This window comes from Muntiacus reevesi, chromosome 3, assembly GCF_963930625.1.
Source record: "Muntiacus reevesi chromosome 3, mMunRee1.1, whole genome shotgun sequence".
Classification (NCBI taxonomy): Eukaryota; Metazoa; Chordata; class Mammalia; order Artiodactyla; family Cervidae; genus Muntiacus; species Muntiacus reevesi.
The window spans coordinates 64540653-64565164 of record NC_089251.1 but is presented as its reverse complement, the minus strand read 5'-3'; the positions used below and the strand labels follow the sequence as shown (position 1 = coordinate 64565164).

At 38.4% G+C, this 24512-nt stretch overlaps 1 protein-coding gene across 3 annotated transcripts in view; it reads left to right on the top strand.

Annotated features, from left to right (window-relative positions):
* Positions 1-24512, top strand: part of CCDC85A (coiled-coil domain containing 85A) — a 208679-nt gene that overhangs the window by 139024 nt on the left and 45143 nt on the right. For 2 of the 3 annotated variants that reach the window (XM_065929245.1, XM_065929247.1), the window contains exon 3: positions 21045-21121. The exons of the other annotated variant lie outside the window; for it this stretch is intronic. In XM_065929245.1, coding sequence (XP_065785317.1) covers positions 21045-21121 — 77 coding nt within the window. The remainder of the gene's footprint in view (positions 1-21044; positions 21122-24512) is intronic. 3 annotated transcript variants of the gene reach the window in all.

Here is a 24512-nt window from a genome sequence, read left to right as displayed (position 1 = left end):
GTTGACAGCAAAGGAGATTATACATTTCAAATAAAATGTTGCTGTTTCCTTTTGGAATCATTCCAAGAACTGCCCCAGTGCCACATTTGGTTTGGATGGCATTTAACTATTACTCTTTGCTGGGATGCTTATATGATCATACAGACACTTCTATGGCTCTCCTACAACATGTTCTTCATTATTAGGGACAAGGACAGTCTGATCCCATCTGGAATTTTTCCTGTGCATAGATAGATCACTCCAGTGATTTACCTGAGTTTTATTTTTGGTATTATTGACAGGCTGTTGATGAAGTTAACTGACTGGTTCTATTGAAGCTTTGAACTGGCTTGCAATAACAGACAGTCTTAGTACTTACAAAAGGTCACTAATCTTCACTAGATCACTGTCACCCTGTCTGTCAAATAGTTATGATATTATTGTGATAATAAAGCATAGTGTCCAGAATGCACATAGTATGGGAATGTTCTGTTAAATATATTCTATTAGGATATTTTTTTTTCCATACAGACACATGGTTGACTGCCCATAAAATGTTTGTTGAATAAGTATGTGGTTAAGGATTTCCACTTCTGTTTCAGGCAATTATTCAAAAAGTAGCAAAATGTCACTTTTCTATGATAAACAGACATCATTGACATTCAATAAATTGAGAGTACTGATGGTAGTTGTCAAAAGATTTTTAAAATAATATCTTTTGTGTACATTTTACCTGTGGCTGGAAAAACATTCCTAAGCCAGAGTTGTAATTTTTCTTCTATTTTGAGTTCAAGTGGACTTTCTATTCAGAGGGCAAATTTTAGCTTCACGTATTGGAGAATTAACTCAGGCTATCTCACATTCTAAGCGATGTGTGTAGTAAATGGAAGATGGTAAAGTGGAAGCTTTTTCTTTTGTTACTAAAAGCCTGTATTTCCCATAGCTAAGCCAATTCAGCAAAGACTTGGAGTCACCAATTATTTAAGATTTTCCTTTCGAGCTGCAAACTTTAATTAAAATATATAGTTGCTGTGGTTTCTAAGGCCTCTCTTTGATCTATTTATCTGTAAAGATATTTTTACAACAGAAATTCCACATTAACTGGAAGTTTACCTTCCCTATTAAGGGGCATACCTGCAGAAGCAGTTTGCAGTCCAGAGAGCCTGAGCTGGCTTTGCTAGATGTAGCATTTCCCCCAAATCTTCTTTCCAAATGGAACATTATGCCATTTTTCATAAATATTAATGTATGAACTAAGGCTTTCTCTCTTGATTTGCCAGACTGAGTGAGAAATTAAACACAGCCAGGCAACTCGGTTTATCTATCCTCAGACTGTCTCTTCCCTCATTAAGAGGAAATTTTACCTAAAATATTGGAGTTGTCTTCATAATTGGAAAAGAAAATTTCAGAAGGGACTTGAAGAGGGTGTTTGTTTCAGAAGTTCTGCAGAGCAGTGTGAGTGAAGTTCACGAACAGCCTTTGAAATTTAAAATTTTTTAAATGATTTTTTAAACTCCAGGTCGTTCATGGGTCTGCTTGGCTGTTGTGTCATCTCCAAGTTCCACTTTCTCTCTCTGCATCTCCTTCATCCTTAAGTCCCATGGTCTTTAAATTGTGAAGATGGGGGATTGTCTTTGACCACTTTACTCTTTCTTTGACCAACCAGATAATAACAAAACTTATAAAATCCAATCCATCTTCTATATTCCTGTGATGAAAGCAGATGACTGCTTATGCACATCATCTACTAAAATGCTTTCCTCTGGCGTTTTTGTATAGTCAGTCCAGAGTGCTAGAGCTAGTTTTATCTGCCTTATCTGTACTTACCAATACATCACCTTCTAGAGAGATGTATGGAGTTTTAGAGTTGGAAGGGGTGACATGAACCTAACCACCAGATACAGATTTGGTGCCTAATACTCTTCTTTTTAATTGTACTGAATTATTTTATTTTTAATATTTATTTATTTTATTTGGTAGTATCAAGTTTTAGTTGCAGCACATGGGGTCTTTGTTGCATCATGTGGGATCTTTTGTTGTGGTGAATGAACTCTCATTCTGCACCCAGGATTCAGTAGACGTGGCCTTTGTTGCTTTACAGCATGTGGGATCTTAGTTCCCCGACCAGGGATTGAACCCATGTCTTCTGCATTGCAAGGCAGTTTCTAAACCACTTATTCAGGGAAGTCTCTATATTTTCTAATTAAAAATAAATAAATAAATGCTTTGCTCATCTCTGCCACAGAGCCTGTGCATGCACTGCCCCTTTTGTCTAGAATGCTCATCTTCTAAACCATGGCTCTCAGTCATTATTTCTTAATTTAAATGCCCATTCTTTAGAGGGGCCTTCTCTAACTCTCCAGCCACTCCTTCATCACCCTTAGCACATTTCAAATGATTTTATTTTCTTGCTTATCTGTTGCTTGTTCTCCATTATAACTCCATGTCTGAAACATTAAACTGTTTGCTGTATTAAAAAAATATGCTTTTTTGGCCTAAATGCAGTGTTCATTAACAGCCAAAGGGTCACTGGTCACTTAAAGACTAATCAAATGAGGTGTGTGCACATTTAGTTAGTGCTGCTCCCAAACATAGGCATTCCCTTTCCTTTGAATCTTCTTACCCATTTGTATTCAGCTGGTTTTCACTCCCATTTCACAGATTCTCTTTGCTGATGTTCAGTGTTTGATGCAGTGGTCAGGCTGCGCTCAGCAGAAGGTGTGACTTACCAGGGTTCACGTGTATGGCTGAGACAAACTAGCCAGAGAGCAAGGCTGAAGAGCCTGTGAAAGGCATGTGCATAGGAGACAGCACACATGTGGAGCACAGTGCTGTCTGCCATCGAGGATCTGGAAGGAGGAGGGCCAGGCAAGCAGCCTGCCCCGCTGCAGAGGGCCAGCGGTGCTGGTAGTGGTCCCAGGGCCACACTGAGCACTAGAAGGGCGGCGAGTCTTAATAGCGGGGGCTTACCCTGTGCCAGGCACTGTCCTGGGTGCCTCCACCCAGTAACTCACTCGGTACCTACGTCATGAGTGGGTGATTGTTACCGATCCACTTTGCAAATGAGGAAACGGAGTTTAATAACTCACACAAGACTGCAGAGAAGGTGGTTGAGTGAGGATGCAAACTCAGGCAGTCTGGTTCCAGGCTCTTCACCACTGATCTATACCAGATCCCAGATGAATGTCTTTGGGGGCTGCACAGACAGCAACAGGAAAATAAATTTCAAGTGAGTTGTTATTTAGACTAAGACAATTTATCTCTTTATAACTCAGTTCATTAAAATGGACATTATGAAAAGATATATACATTTGTAAATTTTAAGAGGCATTCATCATTTTCTATGGATTTAAATTTACATGGGCCGTGGACCTACCATTTTATTCTATCTTAATGTTCCCGAGTACTTCTTATGGACAGACAGCAAATTAAAAATGCTTTATCTTGTCCCATTCCTGGGTCAAATGTGATGATTTAAGAAGCCTTTTCTCAATAAATCTGCTAAGCTAATAGCCACAAACCGAAGCCCCGGTTGGTTTGTTGGTGCTAATGGCAGAAAGCTGAGCTGTCCATAGAAGAGAGAAGGATGTATTTATAAACAGTTGCATTAGTGTATCCCGCTCCCCTTCTTGCATTGTTGTAAATTCTTGCATAGCTTTATTCTCAAGGAGAAATATTAAACTATAATTATCTTTTCATGATGATGATACCCACCCCCAGAGCAGTGTACTCCCAGAGGAGTAAGAATAGAATAATGTTAATTATTAATTGTAGGAATACATAGGCAAGGGGTGTCTCTTTGACCAGTCTCCTACCACCTAGCACGCCCTAAGATATCTCTTTAGAATGGAATTTTCCCAAGGGTGTAAAAACATCATTTAATTATTATTGTTTTAATTAGAATCCTTCACTCAACCCATCTGAGACCAGGTAGACCTTTTTTCTTAATGTGTTTTAAAGGGAAATGTTATTATTGTGATCTGATTTCACATCTGTTTCTTTTATTCACTGCTACACTTCTTCCTTAAAGTCACCTGCTTGGACTTTCTTTCAACTCACATAAATTTGAACTTTATAGAGACGTTTTTAATTCTTAAAATACTCAAAGGTCATTTTCATGTTGAAGAGGCATGCACCTTAGTTTAACATCTATTTGAAGTTAAATATTGGTGCCAAACTTGGGTTATAAAGAAAAAAAAAGCACAGTCCCTTCCCTAAGGACTTCATAGTTTATTTTAGGATTGCACACTCTATATTATTTTATTGCCAAATTCCTGGCAATAAAAAACTATATTCTTTTACTTTTTGACTCATGCATTTCTTTTATTTATAACCTAAGGTTTTCCCTAAATAGAGACTGCACTGAGAAGAGTTAACAGAAGTGAAAACATAAAGATTTTCAATTCCATCTGCTTTGAAAGTTAAAGAAGCCCTCTTATATTTTGTGAGGGTGAATAAAAATCATTGATTCAATGATGTCATTTTTATAATACAGCACATAACATTTCTAGGATAATACATTATCAATCTGGGAATTAGTGTAAACAGAATTTAGTAAATTCATTGCAGGGCTAAAATGAAGTTAAAATATGCTTTCCATTGTTGTATGTATAATTTCAGGCTGTACAGAGCTTGAGACATCATTGTTTGGTGATTACTGTTACTTTAGGTATACAAGTTCATTGTATCTGCTCTTATTTCTCATGACTCATTAAGTATTGATACATACTTTGAGTGTCTATAGGATTTTGTGGCCAAGCATGATTACTTTAGAAATACTGTGTTGAGATATACACCTTGGGGGAATAACCAACTTCTGTCCAGATGCCTACGAAGTGATGTATATCAGATTTCCTTTTGCTCTCACCAGGAAGAATGGTAAACAGCATTGGTAGCTGTGACATTAAATTAAGCAAAGTGGGTAACATTTCAATGGGTTCCCCAACAGTTCAGAAGTGAATCCAGGAAAGCAGCTGCTGTGAAAACAACTCCGATTAGACATCAGTAAGCCAGAAGAAGCTGCTCTTTGCCTTTGTCCAGAATTTTCTTCTAAGCCTGTTGTCATTGTTGTTCAGTTGTTCAGTCATGTCTAACTCTTTCAAACCTCATGGACTGCAGCATGCCAGGCTTCCCTGTCCTTCACCATTTCCCAGAGCTTGCTCAAACTCATGTCCATTGAGTCAATGATGCCATCCAACCACCTTGTCCTCTGTCATCCCCTTCTCCTCCTGCCTTCAGTCTTTCCCAGTATCAGGGTCTTTCCTAATGAATCAGTTCTTCACATCAAGTGATCAAAGTACTGGAGCTTCAGCTTCAGCAGCAGTCCTTCCACCAAATATTCTGGGCTGATTTCCTTTAGGACTGATTGGTTTGTAGGTTTCTGAATTGTAAGAAGTTTGTAAAATTGTTCAAAGAGCATGTTGTAAAAGGTGTCTGTGTTCATTAAGCCCATTAATGACTTGACAGTCTTCTCTGGTGGCTCTGATGGTAAAGAATCTGCCTGCAATGCCGGAGACCCGGGTTTGATCCCTGAGTTGGGAAGATCCCCTGGAGGAGGAAAATGGCAACCCACTCCAGTATACTTGCCTGGGAAATTCCATGGACAGAGGAGAGGAACCTGGCAAGCTATAGTCCATGGGGTTGCAGAGTTGCACATGACTGAGCAACTTAAGCTCAGCAGCACCTAATGATTTGGCAAATCCAAGCACTTAGCCAGGGGTGGCTTGGTGGTTTTTGAACTAGAAACTTGATAGCTTTACTTTGGCATCTGGTCCCGTCACCTCATGGGAAATAGATGGGGAGACAGTGAAAACAGTGTCAGACTTCGTTTTTTTGGGCTCCAAAATCACTGCAGATGGTGACTGCAGCCATGAAATTAAAAGACGATTACTCCTTGGAAGGAAAGTTATGATCAACCTAGATAACATATTAAAAAGCAGAGACATTACTTTGCCAACAAAGGTCCGTCTGGTCAAGGCTATGGTTTTTCCAGTGGTCATGTATGGATGTGAGAGTTGGACTGTGAAGAAAGCTGAGCACCAAAGCATTGATGCTTTTGAATTGTGGTGTTGGAGAAGACTCTTGAGAGTCCCTTGGATTGCAAGGAGATCCAACCAGTCCATCCTAAGGAGATCAGTCCTGGGTGTTCATTGGAAGGACTGATGCTGAAGCTGAAACTCCAGTACTTTGGCCACCTCATGCAAAGAGTTGACTCATTGGAAAAAAACCCTGATGCTGGGAGGGATTGGGGGCAGGAGGAGAAGGGGATGACAGAGGATGAGATGGCTAGATGGCATCACTGATTCGATGGACATGAGTTTGAGTAAACTTCGGGAGCTGATGATGGACAGGGAGGCCTGGCATGCTGCAATTCATGGGGTCACAAAGAGTTAGACACAACTGAGTGACTGAACTGAACTTACTTTGGCTGACTCTGGCTTACTTGAAGGTCAATTCAGTTCAATCGCTCAGTTGTGTCTGACTCTTTGAGACCCCATGGACTGCAGCCTGCCAGGCTTCCCTGCCCATCACCAACTCCTGGAGCTTGCTCAAACTCATGTCCATCAAGTCAGTTCTTTGCACCAGGTGGCCAAAGGACTGAAGTTTCAGCTTCAACATCAGTACTTCCAGTGAATAATCAGGACTGATTTACTTTAGGATTGACTGGTTTGATCTCCTTGCAGTCCAAGGGACTCTCAAGAGTCTTCTCCAACACTACAGTTCAAAAGCATCAATTCTTTGGCACTCTACTTTCTTTATGGTCCAACTCTCACATGCATACATGACCACTGGGAAAACCATAACTTTGACTAGATGGACCTTTGTTGGCAAAATAATATCTCTACTTTTTAATATGTTCTCTAGGTTGGTCATAGCTTTTCTTCCAAGGAGCAAGCCTGTTTTAATTTCATGACTGCAGTCACCATCTGCAGTAATTTTGGAGCCCCCCAGAATAAAGTCTGACACTGCCCTCTGTTTGCCATGAAGTGTTTGGGACTGGATGCCATGATGTTAGCTTTCTTTTTTTTTTTTTTTCTTTTTACGGCGTGATGTTAGCTTTCTGAATGTTGAGGTTTTTTTTTTTTTCATTTTTATTTATTTTTATTAGTTGGAGGCTAATTACTTTACAATATTGTAGTGGTTTTCGCCATACATTGACATGAATCAGCCATGGATTTACATGTGTTCCCCATCCCAATACCTCCTCCCGCCTCCCTCCCTATCCGATCCCTCTGTATCTTCCCAGTGCACCAGCCCTGAGCACTTGTCTCTTGCATCCAACCTGGGCTGGTGGTCTGTTTCACCCTTGACATTATACTTGTTTCAATGCTATTCTCTCAGAACATTCCACCCTCGCCTTCTCTCACAGAGTCCCAAAGTCTGTTCTGTACATCTGTGTCTCTTTTTCTGTTTTGCATAGAGGGTTATTGTTACCATCTTTTAAAATTCCATATATATGCATTAGTATGCTGTATTGGTCTTTATCTTTCTGACTTACTTCACTCTGTATAATGGGCTCCAGTTTTATCCATCTCATTAGAACTGATTCAAATATATTCTTTTTAATGGCTAAGTAATATTCCATGGTGTATATGTACCACAGCTTCCTTATCCATTCATCTGCTCATGGGCATCTAGGTTGCTTCCATGTCCTGGATATTATAAACAGTGCTGCAATGAACATTGGGGTGCATGTGTCTCTTTCAGATCTGGTTTCCTCGGTGTGTATGCCCAAGAGTGGGTTTGCTGGGTCATATGGCAATTCTATTTCCAGTTTTTTAAGATATCTCCACACTGTTCTCCATAGTGGCTGTACTAGTTTGCATTCCCACCAACAGTGTAAAAGGGTTCCCTTTTCTCCACACCCTCTCCAGCATTTATTGCTTGTAGGTTTTTGGATAGCAGCCATCCTGACTGGCGTGTAATGGTACCTCATTGTGGTTTTGATTTGCATTTCTCTGATAATGAGTGATTTTGAGCATCTTTTCATGTGTTTGTTAGCCATCTGTATGTCTTCTTTGGAGAAATGTCTGTTTAGTTCTTTGGCCCATTTTTTGATTGGGTTGTTTATTTTTCTGGAGTTGAGCTTAAGGTGTTGCTTGTAAATTTTTGAGATTAACCCTTTGTCTGTTGCTTTGTTTACTATTATTTTCTCCCAATCTGAGGGCTGTCTTTTCACCTTGCTTATAGTTTCCTTTGTTGTGCAAAAGATTTTAAGTTTCATTAGGTCCCATTTGTTTATTTTTGCTTTTGTTTCCAATGTTCTGGGAGGTGGGTCATAGAGGATCCTGCTGTGATTTATGTTGGAGAGTGTTTTGCCTATGTTCTCCTCTAGGAGTTTTATAGTTTCTGGTCGTACATTTAGGTCTTTAATCCATTTTGAGTTTATTTTTGTGTATGATGTTAGAAGGTGTTCTAGTTTCATTCTTTTACAAGTGGTTGACCAGTTTTCCCAGCACCACTTGTTAAAGAGGTTGTCTTTTTTCCACTGTATATTCTTGCCTCCTTTGTCGAAGATAAGGTGTCCATAGGTTCGTGGATTTATCTCTGGGCTTTCTATTCTGTTCCATTGATATATATTTTTGTCTTTGTGCCAGTACCATACTGTCTTGATGACTGTGGCTTTGTAGTAGAGCCTGAAGTCAGGCAGGTTGATTCCTCCAGTTCCATTCTTCTTTCCAAGATTCCTTTGGTTATTCGAGGTTTTTTGTATTTCCATACAAATTGTGAAATTATTTGTGAAAAATACTGTTGGTAGCTTGATAGGGATTGCATTGAATCTATAGATTACTTTGGGTAGTACAGCCATTTTGACAATATTGATTCTTCCAATCCATGAACACAGTATATTCTCCATCTGTTTGTGTCCTCTTTGATTTCTTTCATCAGTGTTTTATAGTTTTCTATGTATAGGTCTTTCATTTCTTTAGGTAGATATACTCCTAAGTATTTTATTCTTTTTGTTGCAATGGTGAATGGTATTGTTTTCTTAATTTCTCTTTATGTTTTCTCATTGTTTGCGTATAGGAATGCAAGGAATTTCTGTGTGTTAATTTTATATCCTGCAACTGAATGTTGAGTTTTAAGCCAACTTTTTCACTCTCCTCTTTCAATTTCATCAAGAGGCTCTTTAGTTCTTCTTCACTTTCTGCCATAAGTGTAGTGTCATCTGTGTGTCTGAGGTTACTGATATTTCTCCTGGCAATGTTGATTCCAGTTTGTGCTTCATCCAGTCCAGCATTTCTCGTGATCTTGCAGTCAGGATTAAATGCATTATTGCATGTGAAAAATGCCTTTGCCGCTTTAGTGAAGTGCTTGATAAATGATAAGGCAAATTAAAATTATTAGCTATTATGGGTATCATCTGATATATTTGCTTGACCAAACTGATTAGTCTATTGTTTGTTGCCTGGTAACTGTTTAGTGAGACAAGATGATTGAATCTTTGGGAATGGAGAAAGATGCAAAATTTTCTTAGAACTTGCCCTTCCCTCCTGCACTATGCTCAGGTGTCTCTGAAATCAAAGGGCATGAAAACCATCATGAACATATCCAGGGTGCCCTGTGTTGGCTGTGTTTAATAAGACTTCTGAGATTTAGTCTTCTGTTGTTTAGTCACTCAGTTGTGTCTGACTCTTTGCAACCCCATGGACTGCAACACACCAGACTTCCCTGTCCTTCACCATCTCCTGGACGTTGCTCAAACTTATGTCCATTGAGTCGCTGATGTCATCCAACCATCTCATCCTCTGTCATTCCCTTCGATAGCTTACGGTGAACAATGTCAGACTGGTGATCTCTGAAGATTTGGTTTTGGGACCAGGGACCAGGATTGATCACTCAAGAGCTTTTGTGTAGCAGAGTTTTATTACAGTGAAAAGGGACAAAGAAAGCTTCTGACATCGACATCAGAAGGGGGAAGGAGAGTGCCCCCCTCACTACTCTTAGAAAAAGGAGTTATATACTTTTTCAGTTGGTTATTACAATAAATCAAAAAAATGTCTCAAGGTTGTAAAGATCTTACTAGACCCATTCCCACAGTTTACATTTTAAGACAACAGGATTAGAATTTAACAATAGAAAGAACAGGGTTAGTCAGAAGGCTTTCAGGAAGGAGAAACTGCATTGTTATAAAATCCTTACTAAGAAATGTGGGGGGAGGGGAAGTTTGTCCTTTCCTCCTCCTTGAACTTGTCAGAACCCTATCCCCTCCTTAAGAACCTCAGACACCTTTCTCCTTCTGGAAGACCCTGGATTTCTTATCAACCTTCCTAGGAACTGGCTCTCTCAACTTCTCCTCCTGCCTTTGATCTTTCCCAGCAAGAGAGTCTTTTCTGATGTGACCAACACATTGAACCGATGCCACTGTCATGTACCAGTCTCCCTTCCCCAATGGTTCCCTGCTCCAAATAATACAAAATCACATCTCCTTTTGTTGATTCACTGACACCGTGGATCTTGTCTCTGCTCCTCCAACTTCATCTCCCCTCACTTCTCTCAGATCACTACAATCTTTCTTTTTGTTGAGCGCCTCTGGCTCATCCCCTTCTTGGGAACTTTACATATTTTATTCTTGCTGTTTGGAAAGTTTGTTCCCAGAATCTTTACATTCAAGCCTCAGTTTGAATGCCTCAGGTCTTCTCTGATGATCTAGATCTCAGCTAAAGTTATGGCGAGTGTACAGGGGAGCAGTGTGCTTATTTATATGTTGGTGTTTGCTTGTCCATCTGTCTTCCATACTAGTGTTCCTTGAGCAGTGGAGCCCTTTTTGTTGTCAGTAGAGTGAATATAGCGCACGAGAGTGTAGCACATAGTAATTACTTAATAAATGTATCTTAACTGAGTCCAAAGTGCTTGTTAATACAACTGAAATAGCTAACCAAAAAAAAAAAGTTCCACAGTATTTGGTCTTTCCAATATTATCTAAACTATTTAGCCATTATCTGATAGACTCATCCATTATCTATCTATATCACTTTGTGTATGGATAGATAATGCTAAAACATTGTGAAAACTTTGCTTTTCTTATGTAAGGCAATTATTTCTTAATTGTCACTCTCTGAGTTTGTTTTGCCCACTGCTTTTCATAGCCAATGCAGAGATTATATATAGGCTGAACTGAACAAAATTTTTATGAATTCCCAATTGATGAAATTCAAATTAATGATGCTTTGCTGTACAATGCCATAAAAATATTTTATTTTGCAGAAAAGTATGACAATAAAAAGCTATTGTATATAGGCTTTTAAAAACATCTAAATATATATAAAAATCAAAATAATTATCCAAAGAAAAAATTTTTATAGGCTTACTGTCTTTTGAAAATCTGTTTTCTTATAGATTTGCTTCCTTGTTCATTCATTAACAGTGATGACAAGATGCACTTACAAGGGGGCCACATACATTGAAGGAAATTGTTACATTTCTTAAAATGACATGAATTTTTATCCTCCAGCTTTGGAGGATATTTTTCCCTGGGAAATAACAGCAGCAGCAGCAGCAACATAGCAGTGGAAAATAAGGCACATTTTAACCCGGGGTAACTGTTAAAATGATACACTAAACAGCTATTTAGAGTTTGAAATATTTTCCATAGAGTCACCCATCCTTTAGCTAGCTCAGTGCTATTTATCTAGTTTCTCTTTCATAGGGTTGATGCTATCAAAGAGCAAAGTCAAAGGGAAAGCAATTTGAGGGCACACAAACTTCCTCTAAGCCAGACATCAGTTTAGATTGCTTGTTATTGGTGATCTTCTGGTGGAAATTTGACTGGATTTTGAGTTAAATGCTTCAGACTGTTCTGAGAACACCAAACTTAGAGAAGCAACCGGAGCAGCTGGGAACCAAATGACGAGGACATTCATTCATTTCTTCAACCGAAAGTTATGGGGCACCTTCACTCATAGAGCTTGGAATGTAACTGCAAGGCCAAGGACTTGCCATATAGAGCCTCTCGTTTCTAGAGAGAAATGGAAGCTGAAGCAACCAGGTGCTAATTCCCAAGGGATAGGTACGGGTGGATGTTGGCAAATAGGCAACAAAATGCCATTCTCTCTCAATTTACAAGCACTCTCATTTGGAAAGAGGAGAAACTTGAAAAATGTCCAGTGATTATTTTCTGAAACAAAGCTAAGACATAGGCCCTGAATTTCTTTTCTGTTTTCTAAATTGGTTTATGTGAACATCATTGGATTTCCATATTCATTTAACTGTTTACTCTTTTATAGAAAATAATTAGTGAAACAAACTCTGAATTGTTTCCAAAAACATATCCCTTGCATGGCACTCTCAGGAGATAGCACTTGTGATTTTTCTTGTCAAAGCATTCTTGGGAAAGGCCTTCATTTCCAGCCTTCATTCTAATTAAAATAAACAGGACAGCACATTGCTCTGTTCTCTTTTCCTTTGAAATGACAGGTTTTTCTCTTCATGAAGAGACATAACCTGTTTCGACACGGACCACTGCTCTCTGCCCTCCTCAGGCTGCTCTCTGACAGCTCAGAGCACCTCACAAAGGGCCCAGCTGGCCCCTGCCCCATACCCCACAGCTGTGATTGCTCTCCTGCCTCCCTCCTCACACACCCCTCCGTCGCAGGGATGGGCTGGGAGGGGAATGTCCAGGGGAAGTTTAAATTCCTTCCAGTGGCATTTCTAACCCAAAGGGGAACCTTATCAATTTAAGCAAATTTCCATCTGGAAATACTGTGTTCCAAGATACTAGTGGCAGAAATGCTTCATATTGGCACATTTCCCATGACTCTTTTTATATTTGTCTCTCTGTCTATTCCTCCTACTCTCCCTCACCTTGACTTTCCTTCTTGCCCTTTTTCCTTCTCCATGCGCCACCCTCCCCAATACAGAATAATTTTTTTTTGAGCCTGATGAAAACACATTTTAGATTTTCTTACCAAAATGGCCCACCAATGATTAGATCTGACATAATTTGAGAACCTCCCCAGTGTTACCTCCAAAGTTTAGTGTTCTATAGAATGTTCTTCATGTTCAGTGGCACAACCGAATTGATATTGGCTTCATTCAAATACAAACTGTCTTACCTGGTGTGATTGAAACATGTTGACTTGTCCTATGAAACAGTGTCCTTTCAGGACACTATCTGTGTAATTGGTTTATTGATTTGTTCAATAAATTTTCATGGTGCCAGACACCATTCTAAGCACGTGGAGTGCATCACCCAACACAGCAAAGATCCCTGCCTCCTGGAATTGACATTCTGATGAGGAGAGATGGGGCTTATAGAGTAAATGTAGCATGTGAATAAGACAGTTTATATGATAGAAGGTGATAACATATTTTGAAGAAAAATAAGGAAATAGAACAAGCTACCAGAGATCAGGAAGATGTGGGGTGGAGGTGGGGGCAGTGAGGAAATTAGCCAAGCATCTCCCTGGGGGACCAGCAGCCCAGAAGCTGGACAACAAAAGCAAGTGTCCCTGGGATGTTTGGGAATAGAAAGGAAGCCTGGGGGAGGTGACTTGCCGGGTATCCAGATCACATGGGGCCCTGCTGGGCTTTTTAAGGACTTTGACTTTAAGAGTATATATTTATTTATTTTTGTCTGCACTGAGTCTTAGTTGCTGTGCACAGTTACGGAGAGCAGGGGTGCTACTCTTTAATTGTATGTGGGCTTCTCATTGCAGTGGCTTCTCATTTTGAAGGAGGAGCTGTAGGGCAAGTGGGCTCAGTAGTTGTAGCTACTGGGCTCCAGTGCACAGGCTTAGTTGCCCGGTGGCACGTCCGGGATCTTTCTGGACGAGAGATTGACACTGTGTCCCCTGCTATGGCAGGTGGATTCTCAACCACTGGAGCACCAGAGGAGCCCCAGGACTTTGACTTTTATGTGGAACAAAATGGTGAGCTCCTGTGGCATTTAAAAGAATGACATGATCGAACATCATTTTAGGAAGAAAACCCTGGCTGCTGTGGGTTTGAGATAGATCTTGCATGATAGTAGATCCAGGAAAGGAGGTAGGGATAGAAGAGAGGATACCTGTTAGGAGACTAGTAGGAGGTTGGATTTTCAGGATATTTTGGCAGCAGGGTCAACAGAATTTCCTGATGGGAGGGAAGCAGGGTGTGTGAGAGGGTGCAGCCAAGTGGAATGCTAAGGCTTTTGTCACAAAGAAAACCCAGTAGTCAAAGGATTAAAGTCTAGGTCTAGGAGTAAACAGCCAAAGAGAACACAAGGTTTTTTAAAAAATGTAAGTAGTGGAGAAAGGTGATGAGATAAACAGGTCCCAGTTTCAAGCTGCTGTCCCTTCCCCCTTCACAGCTAGACCCCAGAAGGGACTCTGCAGCAGAGCCTGTGCACACCCTTCCCTGATGGGGAGAATTCTCTTCCCCTTGCCATTTGCTTAGTTGACTTATTTGCAGCTTGTCTTCCCCAGAGAACTCTTCCCAGGCCAGGCTCCCTCATGCAGCCCTACTTGTGCTCATCTCTCTTCCCAAGATCTCTGTTTTGCTGCCTTTATTTCTCATGTTGCCTTCACAAAAGAGTGTATTTGCTTTCTGTTGTCTGTCTTCCCCTCTGGAATGTGCTATCATGAACTCACAAGCTTATCGCTCTTGCTATTGCTGCTTTATATGTAGTATCTAGAAGAGTGTCTGATACACAGCAGATAATCACTATTGGTGACAACCAAGAGTTGATATTACAGGAAATCACCAAGTGTGTCTTAAATCCCTGCAGGGACCATCAGCAGTTACTGTGTAGGGTTTAAGGGAATGTTTTAATGTAGCATATTTGGGCAAGAAATGAAAATGTGAAAATAAATAACATAAAAATCACTGCAAATGGAGACAGCAGCCATGACATTAAAAGACATTTGCTGCTTGGAAGAAAAACTATGACAAACGTAGTGTATTAGAAAGCAGAGATAACACTTTGCTGACCATGGTCTGTATAGTCAAAGCTATAGTTTTTTCAGTAATCATGTATAGATGTGAAAGTTGAACCATGAAGAAGGCTGAGTGCCAAAGAGTTGATGCTTTCTTTCAAATTGTGGTGCTGGAGAAGACTCTTGAGAGTCCCTTGAACAGCAAGGAGATCAAATCAGTCAATCCTAAAGGAAATCAACCCTGAATATTCATTGGAAGGACTGAGCTGAAGCTCCAATACTTTGGTCATCTGATGCAAAAAGCCAACTCATTGGAAAAGACCCTGATGCTGGGAAGAATTGAGGGCAGGAGGTGATTGAGGCAACAGAGGATGAGATGGTTAGGTAGCATCACTGAATCAATGGACATGAATTTGAGCAAATTCTGGGAGATAGTGGAGGACAGAGGAGCCTGGCAAGCTGTGGTCTATGGGATCTCAAAGGGTCGGACACGACTTAGCAACTGAACAACAGCAACAACATAAACAACTATGTAAAGAAAAATCCCAGGACACTCAATATATGATTTCTTGGCAAATGATAAGGAAAACTGAAAGGCACTTATGGAGGGAGAATTTAAAATTGTACAATTATTGATCTTCAGAGGTAGAGACTAGCCAAGCAGCATACACAGGTAGAAATCTTTTCTGCACCTCATTATAAAGCTGTTTTTTATAACATGCATAGATGAATAAGGAGTATAGATTAGACTGAGAAAGATTGTTTGGCAGGGAAGGTGTGGGCAGAGACCCAGAGCAAAGAGAAGTTGGGGCCAGTGAAAAACAGTGAACGGGTTTCCACATGGGAGGATTGGAATAGAAAATAGCCATCTCATATTTCTTTCAGATTGCCACCTAGAGAAAGGTCTGACAAGAGTAGAATTAGCTTCGTAGATGATGAACCAGAGCAAGACCGGACATCATTTTTTTAACCTACTGAGGACAATTAAAGATCCCATTAAAAATAAAAAATTCTATCTCTGCCAATAAAGCAGTCTGAGTTAAATATCCAGCAAATCCTAAAATGCTGATGCCAACAAGATTTTTTTTAATAAGAAAAGCATCAAATTATAGTGAGAAATGGTAATCACTTATACTTCTGGAGCTAATATTAATTCTTAAGTAGGAGGCTGAACTTTGCTTGCCTGAGGAAGAAAGAGTAACACTTTTAGAACCATAATAATTTTTAAAATATATAGTTCTGAAGACTTTCCCTCAGGAATATGTAAAAGTCTGTGGATGGTGGGATTAATTTGGAACTAATTCAAGGAGTGTCTTTAGAGTTTGGGGTTTATTAAAGAGATTGCCTACGGATTTGAAATCATCTGGCCGTTAGACTTTCTCTGGCTGAGGGAGACTAACTTAGCCTCAGAAATGCTAAGGCCTGTCTTAGCAGCAAAAGTCTTCCAGATGACTTTCCTCCTGCACATCCTTCCAGATGCTGTAGTGTGTTTTAGAATGGACCATTACCAACTTTTATTTTTTGCCCTGAAATCTTAAAGACCAGATGGCACTTTGTCTAATCAAAACCCCTTAGAAGCTTGACAAACCTTAGACAATTGCAAGTATCAACAGTAAACCTTTTAGGTACAATGATCAGAGGAACTCATGGCTGATTTCATGGATGGGAGTCCTCCAGGGAGAGAAACACCACTTTAGAAACCAAAGGGGAAATTAGAGGGTTTAATATTTTGACCAGGGTATTTTCAAACTAGCAGAGAAAAAAATAGTCAAGCTACTTTATATGACTGAATGCATTTCAGGTAAATTGAAGTGAAATCAAGTCCAGGATGTTGTCCAAGGAGAATATCAAGTTATTTTAAAGGTAAAAGTCCATCCAGAATATCTAAAATCAGGAAAAAATAAAAGAAGTTAGAATTTAATGATCTGTGTGAGAAGCTTGACATTTCAGTGATTAGAAGATCCGCAGTGGGAATCCCTGTGATGCCCCAGGAATGAAACCAAATCTTTTGAATGTATGTAGCTAATCCCCAGTGTCAGAGGCCAAATTCACTAGCTTCTGGACTTTATTCTCTCATCTGCCAAATGAGTCGGGATTAGGGATAGGTTAGATTAGGGAATCGCTTAGGTATATTTCAATTCTAAAAGTGGAATCAATTAGAAGATGTTTATTAGTGGAATTCTTATGACTGTTTCTTAGACTTGTTTTATTGCAAGAGATACTGTGAACTCATGTTCCATATAGGTTCAATAAAAAGAGTGAGATACAGAGAGAGAATGGTTTCTGCCTTGAAAATGTGATCAAGATTTGCCCAAAAACTCCTGAGAATGTCATTAGAAGGTCACAGTGGTATTGTTTGTTTCACTTAGCTTTTCTAATGTGTAGATGTCTGTAGATTTCCCAGGGTGGAAATAGAAAATGCTCTTGGTGGAAGTAAAAAGCAAATCTCACCATCTGCATATTTGTGATTTGACATTGGTTCTTCAGATCCATGAAAGTGGAACGTACCTGGCTTCTCCTCTGTCTGCTCCCAGTATATCCCCTTCTCTTCTTTCATGTAAGTTCCTTCTCTCTCCCTCATTTATAGCAGGATCATTCTTGTCCATCCTGTGACTTCACTGGCTTCTGTCTGATCTCTGAAGCTCTTGTTGATCCATTAATGAGGTTTCTTCAGAAGAACCACAGACAGTATTGATCTTTGCGTACTCCTGTTTCACATGATTCAACTCAGAATATCATATTACCTTATTGCTTTATTTTTTCCCCTCCTTATCTCCCCTCAACCCTTTATACACTCTTTGAAGATAGCATCCTTCTTTAATATGTTGGACATCTATGTATAGCCTCATATTTGGCTATTTTCTGCAGGGAATCTTGCTGCTCCTTTGGAACCTCATCCTCACAGTTCTGAAAGCCAAAAATGACACCCAAAATCTGTTTTAACAGCTGTCAGCCACTGGTATAAATGTAGCCATCAGTTCAAATGATAGCATGCTCTAATGCAGTTGTGTGTGTGTGCATGCACATGCATGTATGTAACATTTTATAATAAAAACACTTATTTCTGTCATATACTTCTCTTGGGAGTACAGCTGTACTCCACACTCCCTGGGTGTAATGAAAGACCAGCTTGGCTTAGAGTTGACACCACTCTGGAAGGTCCTTGAGAAAGGAAGGGAAAGGAAGCAGCAGCCTGCGGAAGGGACTGTCGCAGACATGGTCAAATATATTCCAGCACACAAAGGGCTCTTTTTTGTTCTTAAAAGATTTTATCTTTCTTTTCTAATGATCAACTAGGACTAGGATGTGGATTGTGATGTATTTTTTGAAGTGGAGTTCCTTATATTTTATCCTTTTATGTTTTATTAAAATGTTTGCATATTTTCTGTACCATTTTCGGTTATGTACTAGTAGTCAGGCTTGGCTAGCCTATGGTGCAGTAACAAATCTTGAAATTGTAAAGGTTTAACAAAACAAATATTTGTTTTTCTGTCATGTCACAATTGAAAGATTGAATGGTTCCTCAATAGCTCTTCATATAGGGACTCAGGGATTCAGTGATGATCTTCTAGTATATTCCAGGAAAAAAGTGTGCCTGCTCTACACCCATGTAAAACCAGTATATAACCAATTTCTTGATGAACTAAACAGTGAACAGTGTGAATTCTTGTATTTATTTATGCAGATCAGCTATTCTTCCTGTCCCCTCTTCCTCCATACACACACACACACACACACACACACACACACACACACACACACACACACACACACACACACACACACACACACACACACACACAGGAGGAGTCTTTCCATTCATTGTATCCGTTCATTGTTAAGTAATAATTGCAACAGAAACTGAACCTGGAAGAACAGGACCTTCTGGAACACAGCACATGGGCATGTAATCTTAAAATGGAGTCTGCATTCTGAGAAACTTAAGACTTCCAATAACTGGCCTTCTTTCCATCCCAACCCCAGGAGTGCCTTGACAGACATCAATGACACAATAAATACTTGTGTGGAACAAATGAACTCAAAACTTTTCTTAACTCTGCCTTTACTGTAGAGCTAACTTGTCTCATTATGTTGCCTGTCTGAATATTCCCTATCATTTCCTGTCCCTGCCCATATTTGCAGTGAATGCTTTGAAACAAATATTTAGAATTCATCTGTTGTAACTTGACAGTAAAAATTGCAGTTAAGGAATGTTTTCCAAATTCAGGAATTTCCCATTTTTGGGGATTGACATGATATGCCTTTCGTAATGTAAGTAGAAACTTAATGGAGTCATCAGATATGTAAACTACAAAGATTTAAAGAAGAGAAATAGATTAAAGCGACTGAAGATAGTTATTGAGTTAAAATTCAGTAGCATTTCAACTGTCACCTAAATCACTCTGTATAGTTCCTTTCAGTACCCTAGCCTTAAGGATAGTGCAGTAAGTACAATAAAGATAGGGTATAAATTGTGAACAAAGTATAAAAGGATTGTATCTGTTCATGGTTTACATAGACTGTTTCTGAGCACCTTTTCACTTCAATGGCATTTATTAAGTTGTTTTTTTTTTTTTATTTTTAAGAGAGGGGAGCTTGTAGAACTGTGTAAATCAGGGAATCTGTTATACATTCACATTTTGATGATCAGCAAATCACTTATTCATTTGCTAGAGTAAAACAGATTCATGAAATCAGTAAGTTTGTTATTCATTTATACCACACTTTTTCCCCTCTTGAAGTCCGTAAGGCAAACACATAACATTTCATTGAGCTAAAAAAGAATGAGAACATATTTCTAGCAAATGTCACCAGTTTCCTCTGCCTTGTGTTTCTTCTGTCTTGTTGAGAAATGCTCAAGGCAAGTCATCACCATTGGTGTGAGATCAGTGGATGGTTCTGTTAATGTTAGTGATGGGGACTTCTGCAAACATTTATGAAAAAAGACAGGCTATAAACCAGTTAGGGGTGAGTTTAATTTTTAGTTGTGAATTAAGTACTGAAGTTTCTTATGTGTTTTAAGAAAATAAAATGTTATTTTGTTGCTTTGGAGGTCACAAAATGGAACTGGGTTCATATAACCAATTTTCATATAAAAATTAGAGAGTTTCCATGACGAATTTCAGGTCAAAGTATTCATTTGCACACATAGTCATTCTAAGTGCAGACTATCAGGGGCTTCCAATGCTGTCCTCTTAAATCCACTACCAACTTGGCCTTGCCTCTTACTCTTTTGTATTTTTGAGACTGAAGAACATGTAGTGAGGATCTGTTGCTTCAATATTAATAGTGTAAGTGTGCTCTGGAGGGATTCTTTGGTCAGGTACATTTCACTATACCTGAAGTATGTTTGCTCTTGGCTAAGGAATAAATTCCAGGTATGTTGCAGTATGATGCTGTGTTCTGGATTATTTTCAGTTTAATGAAGAAGCATTGCTGTCAAATGGTTGCTCAGAATGAAACTCCACCTTCTTCCACATGTGGATCACATTTTCATAATGTAAAGCTATAAAATCTAGAGTTTCACTATAGAACAGACACTAACATGATTCTGAGCTGTCAGCACACACCTGAGCTTGTTGAAGAAAGGAAAACAACAAATTTCAAGTCTGCCCTGATTTATCTAAATAGGGAAAAACTTGAGCCAAAATCAAGTTAAAAATTGAGACTAGCTTTATTACTTAACCCTTTTGTAGCTGTTCTCTAGATTCGGTCATAGGTGTCTATAGATTTGTGAGAAGAACAAATCATTCCTCTTAATATTTGAAAAGTTTATTGAGAAAATGAAGGCAGCTGGGTATTCAAAATATTTTATTTTCAATTTTTTAAAAGACCTTGTAATTTAGCTTGGTTATAATGAATGTTACAAGAAGGCTTATGTATGGGAAAGCTCAAAATACACAAAATAAGTAGAAAAGGGGCAATAACTATCTTCAAAATGTCTAATGTTCTGAAGGCTGCATGGTGTACAGACGCCTACGATCTTACCACCTATGTATTTCTCTGATTCTCCTTTAACATTGTGCAGTTGTTCAAACCGTTTAGAGTTTTAATGGCTTCTGTTATAGTTTTTCTGGGGAGAGATATTTTTTTCTAAATATCAGACTAAGTAGTCACTACCTGATTTAAATAAATGGAACCAGAAGTAGCCTGACAGTGTACCAAACAAGACCTGTGTGGATAATGTGAGTTCTTTCTTTTCAATTTTAGAATCAACCTTGTCCTATGTTAGGCAGCTGGAGGCAAGAGTAAGACAGCTGGAGGAAGAAAATCGCATGCTGCCCCAGGTGGGTGACTTCTAGAAGCTCACAGCTAGTCAGTGTCATTTGAGTTATAGTATTTTATTTGGAATTTAAAGTCTCAATTACATTTTCTCCTTTAAATGATAGACATCATTTTGTCAATAGTCATTCATCAATGTACAGCATGACTGCTTTTCATAATGAATCATCATATTGTCCAGATTCTTAAGCATGATACTAAAAGGCACATATGTCTAAAATAAGAATGTCATACCATTTTGTAAGGAAGAAGAAAGAGAAAACAAGGGTAGAAAGTGCTTTGATGGTCCTGCTCACATCTGTCATGCATGTTGTTGTTGAACATAGGGAAGGGACTTTATTTCGGTGGAAAATGTGCTAATGTATGAGCTAGGGAGAGCTACAGGTAGTTTGAAGATTTCATATTTTAACTAAATGAGTACTTCCTAAAATTTTTTGTGATATAATTGAACACTTTGAGTGCAACAAAGAAATGGCAGTAATTGATAGTTTTTATCTTGGGGCTTAATTTCTTTTCCTGGATGAATATAAAATGGTACCTTTTATGGGATTTAAGGTCTTACCATATATTTTACTTAAAAGTATATTTTACTTTTTTCCATGGGCTGTTTATCTTGGAATGATGTTGGTTGAGGTCATGGTTCTTGGGAAATGTTCTGTTGAAGAGTTGAACAAATCTGCTAATTCTGACTTGGTTTTCTTGACAGACAGGTAAACAGTAATGTATTTTAGTATTTCATAAAAAAGAATTTTCTCAACATTTAGTCACTAGTGTTCTTTCTACATTCTGGTGACTCTTTCTTTTTCATCAGTGACTAAGAGAAAATTAAACCTCTAATAGTAAACAATTTAAATGTCAAGGCAAAGAGTGTTTATAATTCAGGAGAAGATATATAAACATTAATACAAATAATTAACCAAAGACTTTGGAAAGCTGTTTAGGTCTTTTAAACCTTGCTTTTAAACTAGTTTTGCTTGCTGATGATGGTTTAGGCTGTGAGGTACTTCTTGTAGGAATGTCTCTTTCTTTCTTTTATTGGTCAGTCATTGGAGATTAAATGAAATGAGTCTATTTCTCACCCTTCTCAAACTGTACAGATGTCAATGCTCATGACAGAAAGGTTTATTTGCATTATGAAATAAAATACTACTGGTAGAGTTTTTTCTCTTGTTCTTTTATACTTTTTATTTTTAAAATTTCTTTGCCATTTTCCTTTTTATATTGGATTCAGGGTATGACTGTGCTAATACCTGCACTGAAAGCATCTAACTTCTCTGCTCCAAGAAACCTAAAAAATGTGCTTAGCTTATCTTATACATGTTATACCATCTCTGAGGCAACTGGGAATGTAAGTGACGAAAAGAGAGGGAAAAAGAGATGTGTTTCTTGCTTTTACTCTGAGTGGGAATTGAAATTTACACCAAGTATTGGGTATATGCATGTGTGCTGTCTTATTGAAAAAGAGGTACAAACAAATGGGAAAATAATTATAAAATTGATTTTTTAAAATCTGTGAAAGTGAGTTTTAGAGGTCTTGAAGGGGAATCAGAAGAGTCCTCAACTATACCTGATATGTACATGTGTATTTAAGTATTTGTGTAGTTAAGAATAGACGCTATTACTTATTTTTTACAAATTCATATAATTTTAAGTGCATTGCTGTTTTTCATCAAAGAAGATTGCTGTTGGTCTTGGGTTTGGTTTTCTCTACAAGAAAGGGCTAAGAACCCCATATTTTATTGAACCTGGGATGTTATTAATGTGGGAGGCACCATTATCATATGTACTTTTCAGAAAGAAAAAAGATGTTGTCAATTATTGTCAGATTCTTGCTGATTTCAGTGATGGATGTTAAGAAGGAAAAATAATTTTTTTTAGAATTCAGCTTTTTCTGTGTCTAAAGTACTTTAATGCAGAGAAGATCTATTGTTTGCAATACTCTGTTGGACTTATGTAATGAATATAATCTGACTCAGTTCAAAAATATCAAAAATATTATTCATTTTAAAATTCTGTACTTGAGAGTGTTGCCTACATTTATAGCTAAGATAGGTATGACAGAATCACCATTTGCAACTACTTGTATAAATACTGAATTGAAGTGAAATTGGTGAGCAAAAAATGAACAAAATGAACAAAAAAAACTGAAAACATGGACAGTAGATCAGATCTGAGGATGGAATATAGTAAATGGACCTCAGAGCAGTGGGAATCATGTCAACTGAATCCTTGTAGAAGTCTTTGACTTGGACTAAATAACACAGACATATGTAACTTATTCTTAGATGTTTAATCATGAAATTTCCCTTCAGAAACAATCTCTGACTGCATGATGTGAGCTGATTTGCAAGGTCAGTTCAATGTGACAAGCTGACATCCCTGTATAAATTAGTATCAGTATCTGAACACTTGATTTTCAATTATAAGAACTTGCTCACTGTGCCTTGATTAGAATGTATTATTTTTTTAATTCCCAAGTTTGTAAAAAAAAAAGTCCACTTGTCTTTGGATAAGCAGGAATAAGAATATAGTGGACAATTGGAATTCCAAGTGTATCAGATACCTTTTGTGGCTGTAGCAAGGTTCCTTGCTGTTGGTTGAGTATTTAGACTAAATTACATAAAACCTTTCCTGGATGAAGGAATCTCTTTAATGCCTACTTTTATTCTTTATATAAAATTGTATATAATGAACAGAAAGTCACAACTTTGCTCTAGAAATACAACTAACCAGGATGAGTGTCATAAATGCTTGTGGATTTTTCTCGGAGTAGTTGCAAAGGCTTCCATTTCCTAATATGTAAATGACAAGGTTTCTCCTAGCTCTTATATTTCATATGCCTAAGTGTAATTAAAGCTTGGGTTCAGTGTTCCACCCATGCAAAGTTACCAGGTCCCAGAATGAAGGATTTTTTATAAAATAGAAAAATGTAGTGAAGATTCAGTTTGGTTCTGTCTGGTGGTGAAGAGGAGCTCACAGGAGGCGTGGATGAAATGTCAGTACGGCTGCTGTGGAGGTCATCACTAGTAAGCACAGAATTCTTTGCTCTGCCTCAGCCTTTGCAGCATCCTCCGAGGACAACTAAGCTGAACTGGAAGTCTGGTTTGTTAACACAGTATTTCAAAGGTGTCCTAAAGTAAGAACAGTCTCATTAATTTCAGAAAATGCATTATTATTCTTTGCTAGGTATTATTTGAAAAGAAAATGCTTTTTTATACTGTTATTAAAATTTTGTGAGGAAGACAACATGAGGTCTACTCTCAATAGATTTTTCAGTATATAATGCAGTCTTATTACCTATTGGCACAACATTGTACTTTAGATCTTCAGAAATTACCTTGTGTATTGAAAATTTTACACATGTAGATTTAGTGACTTTTCATCTCTTCCCTCCCC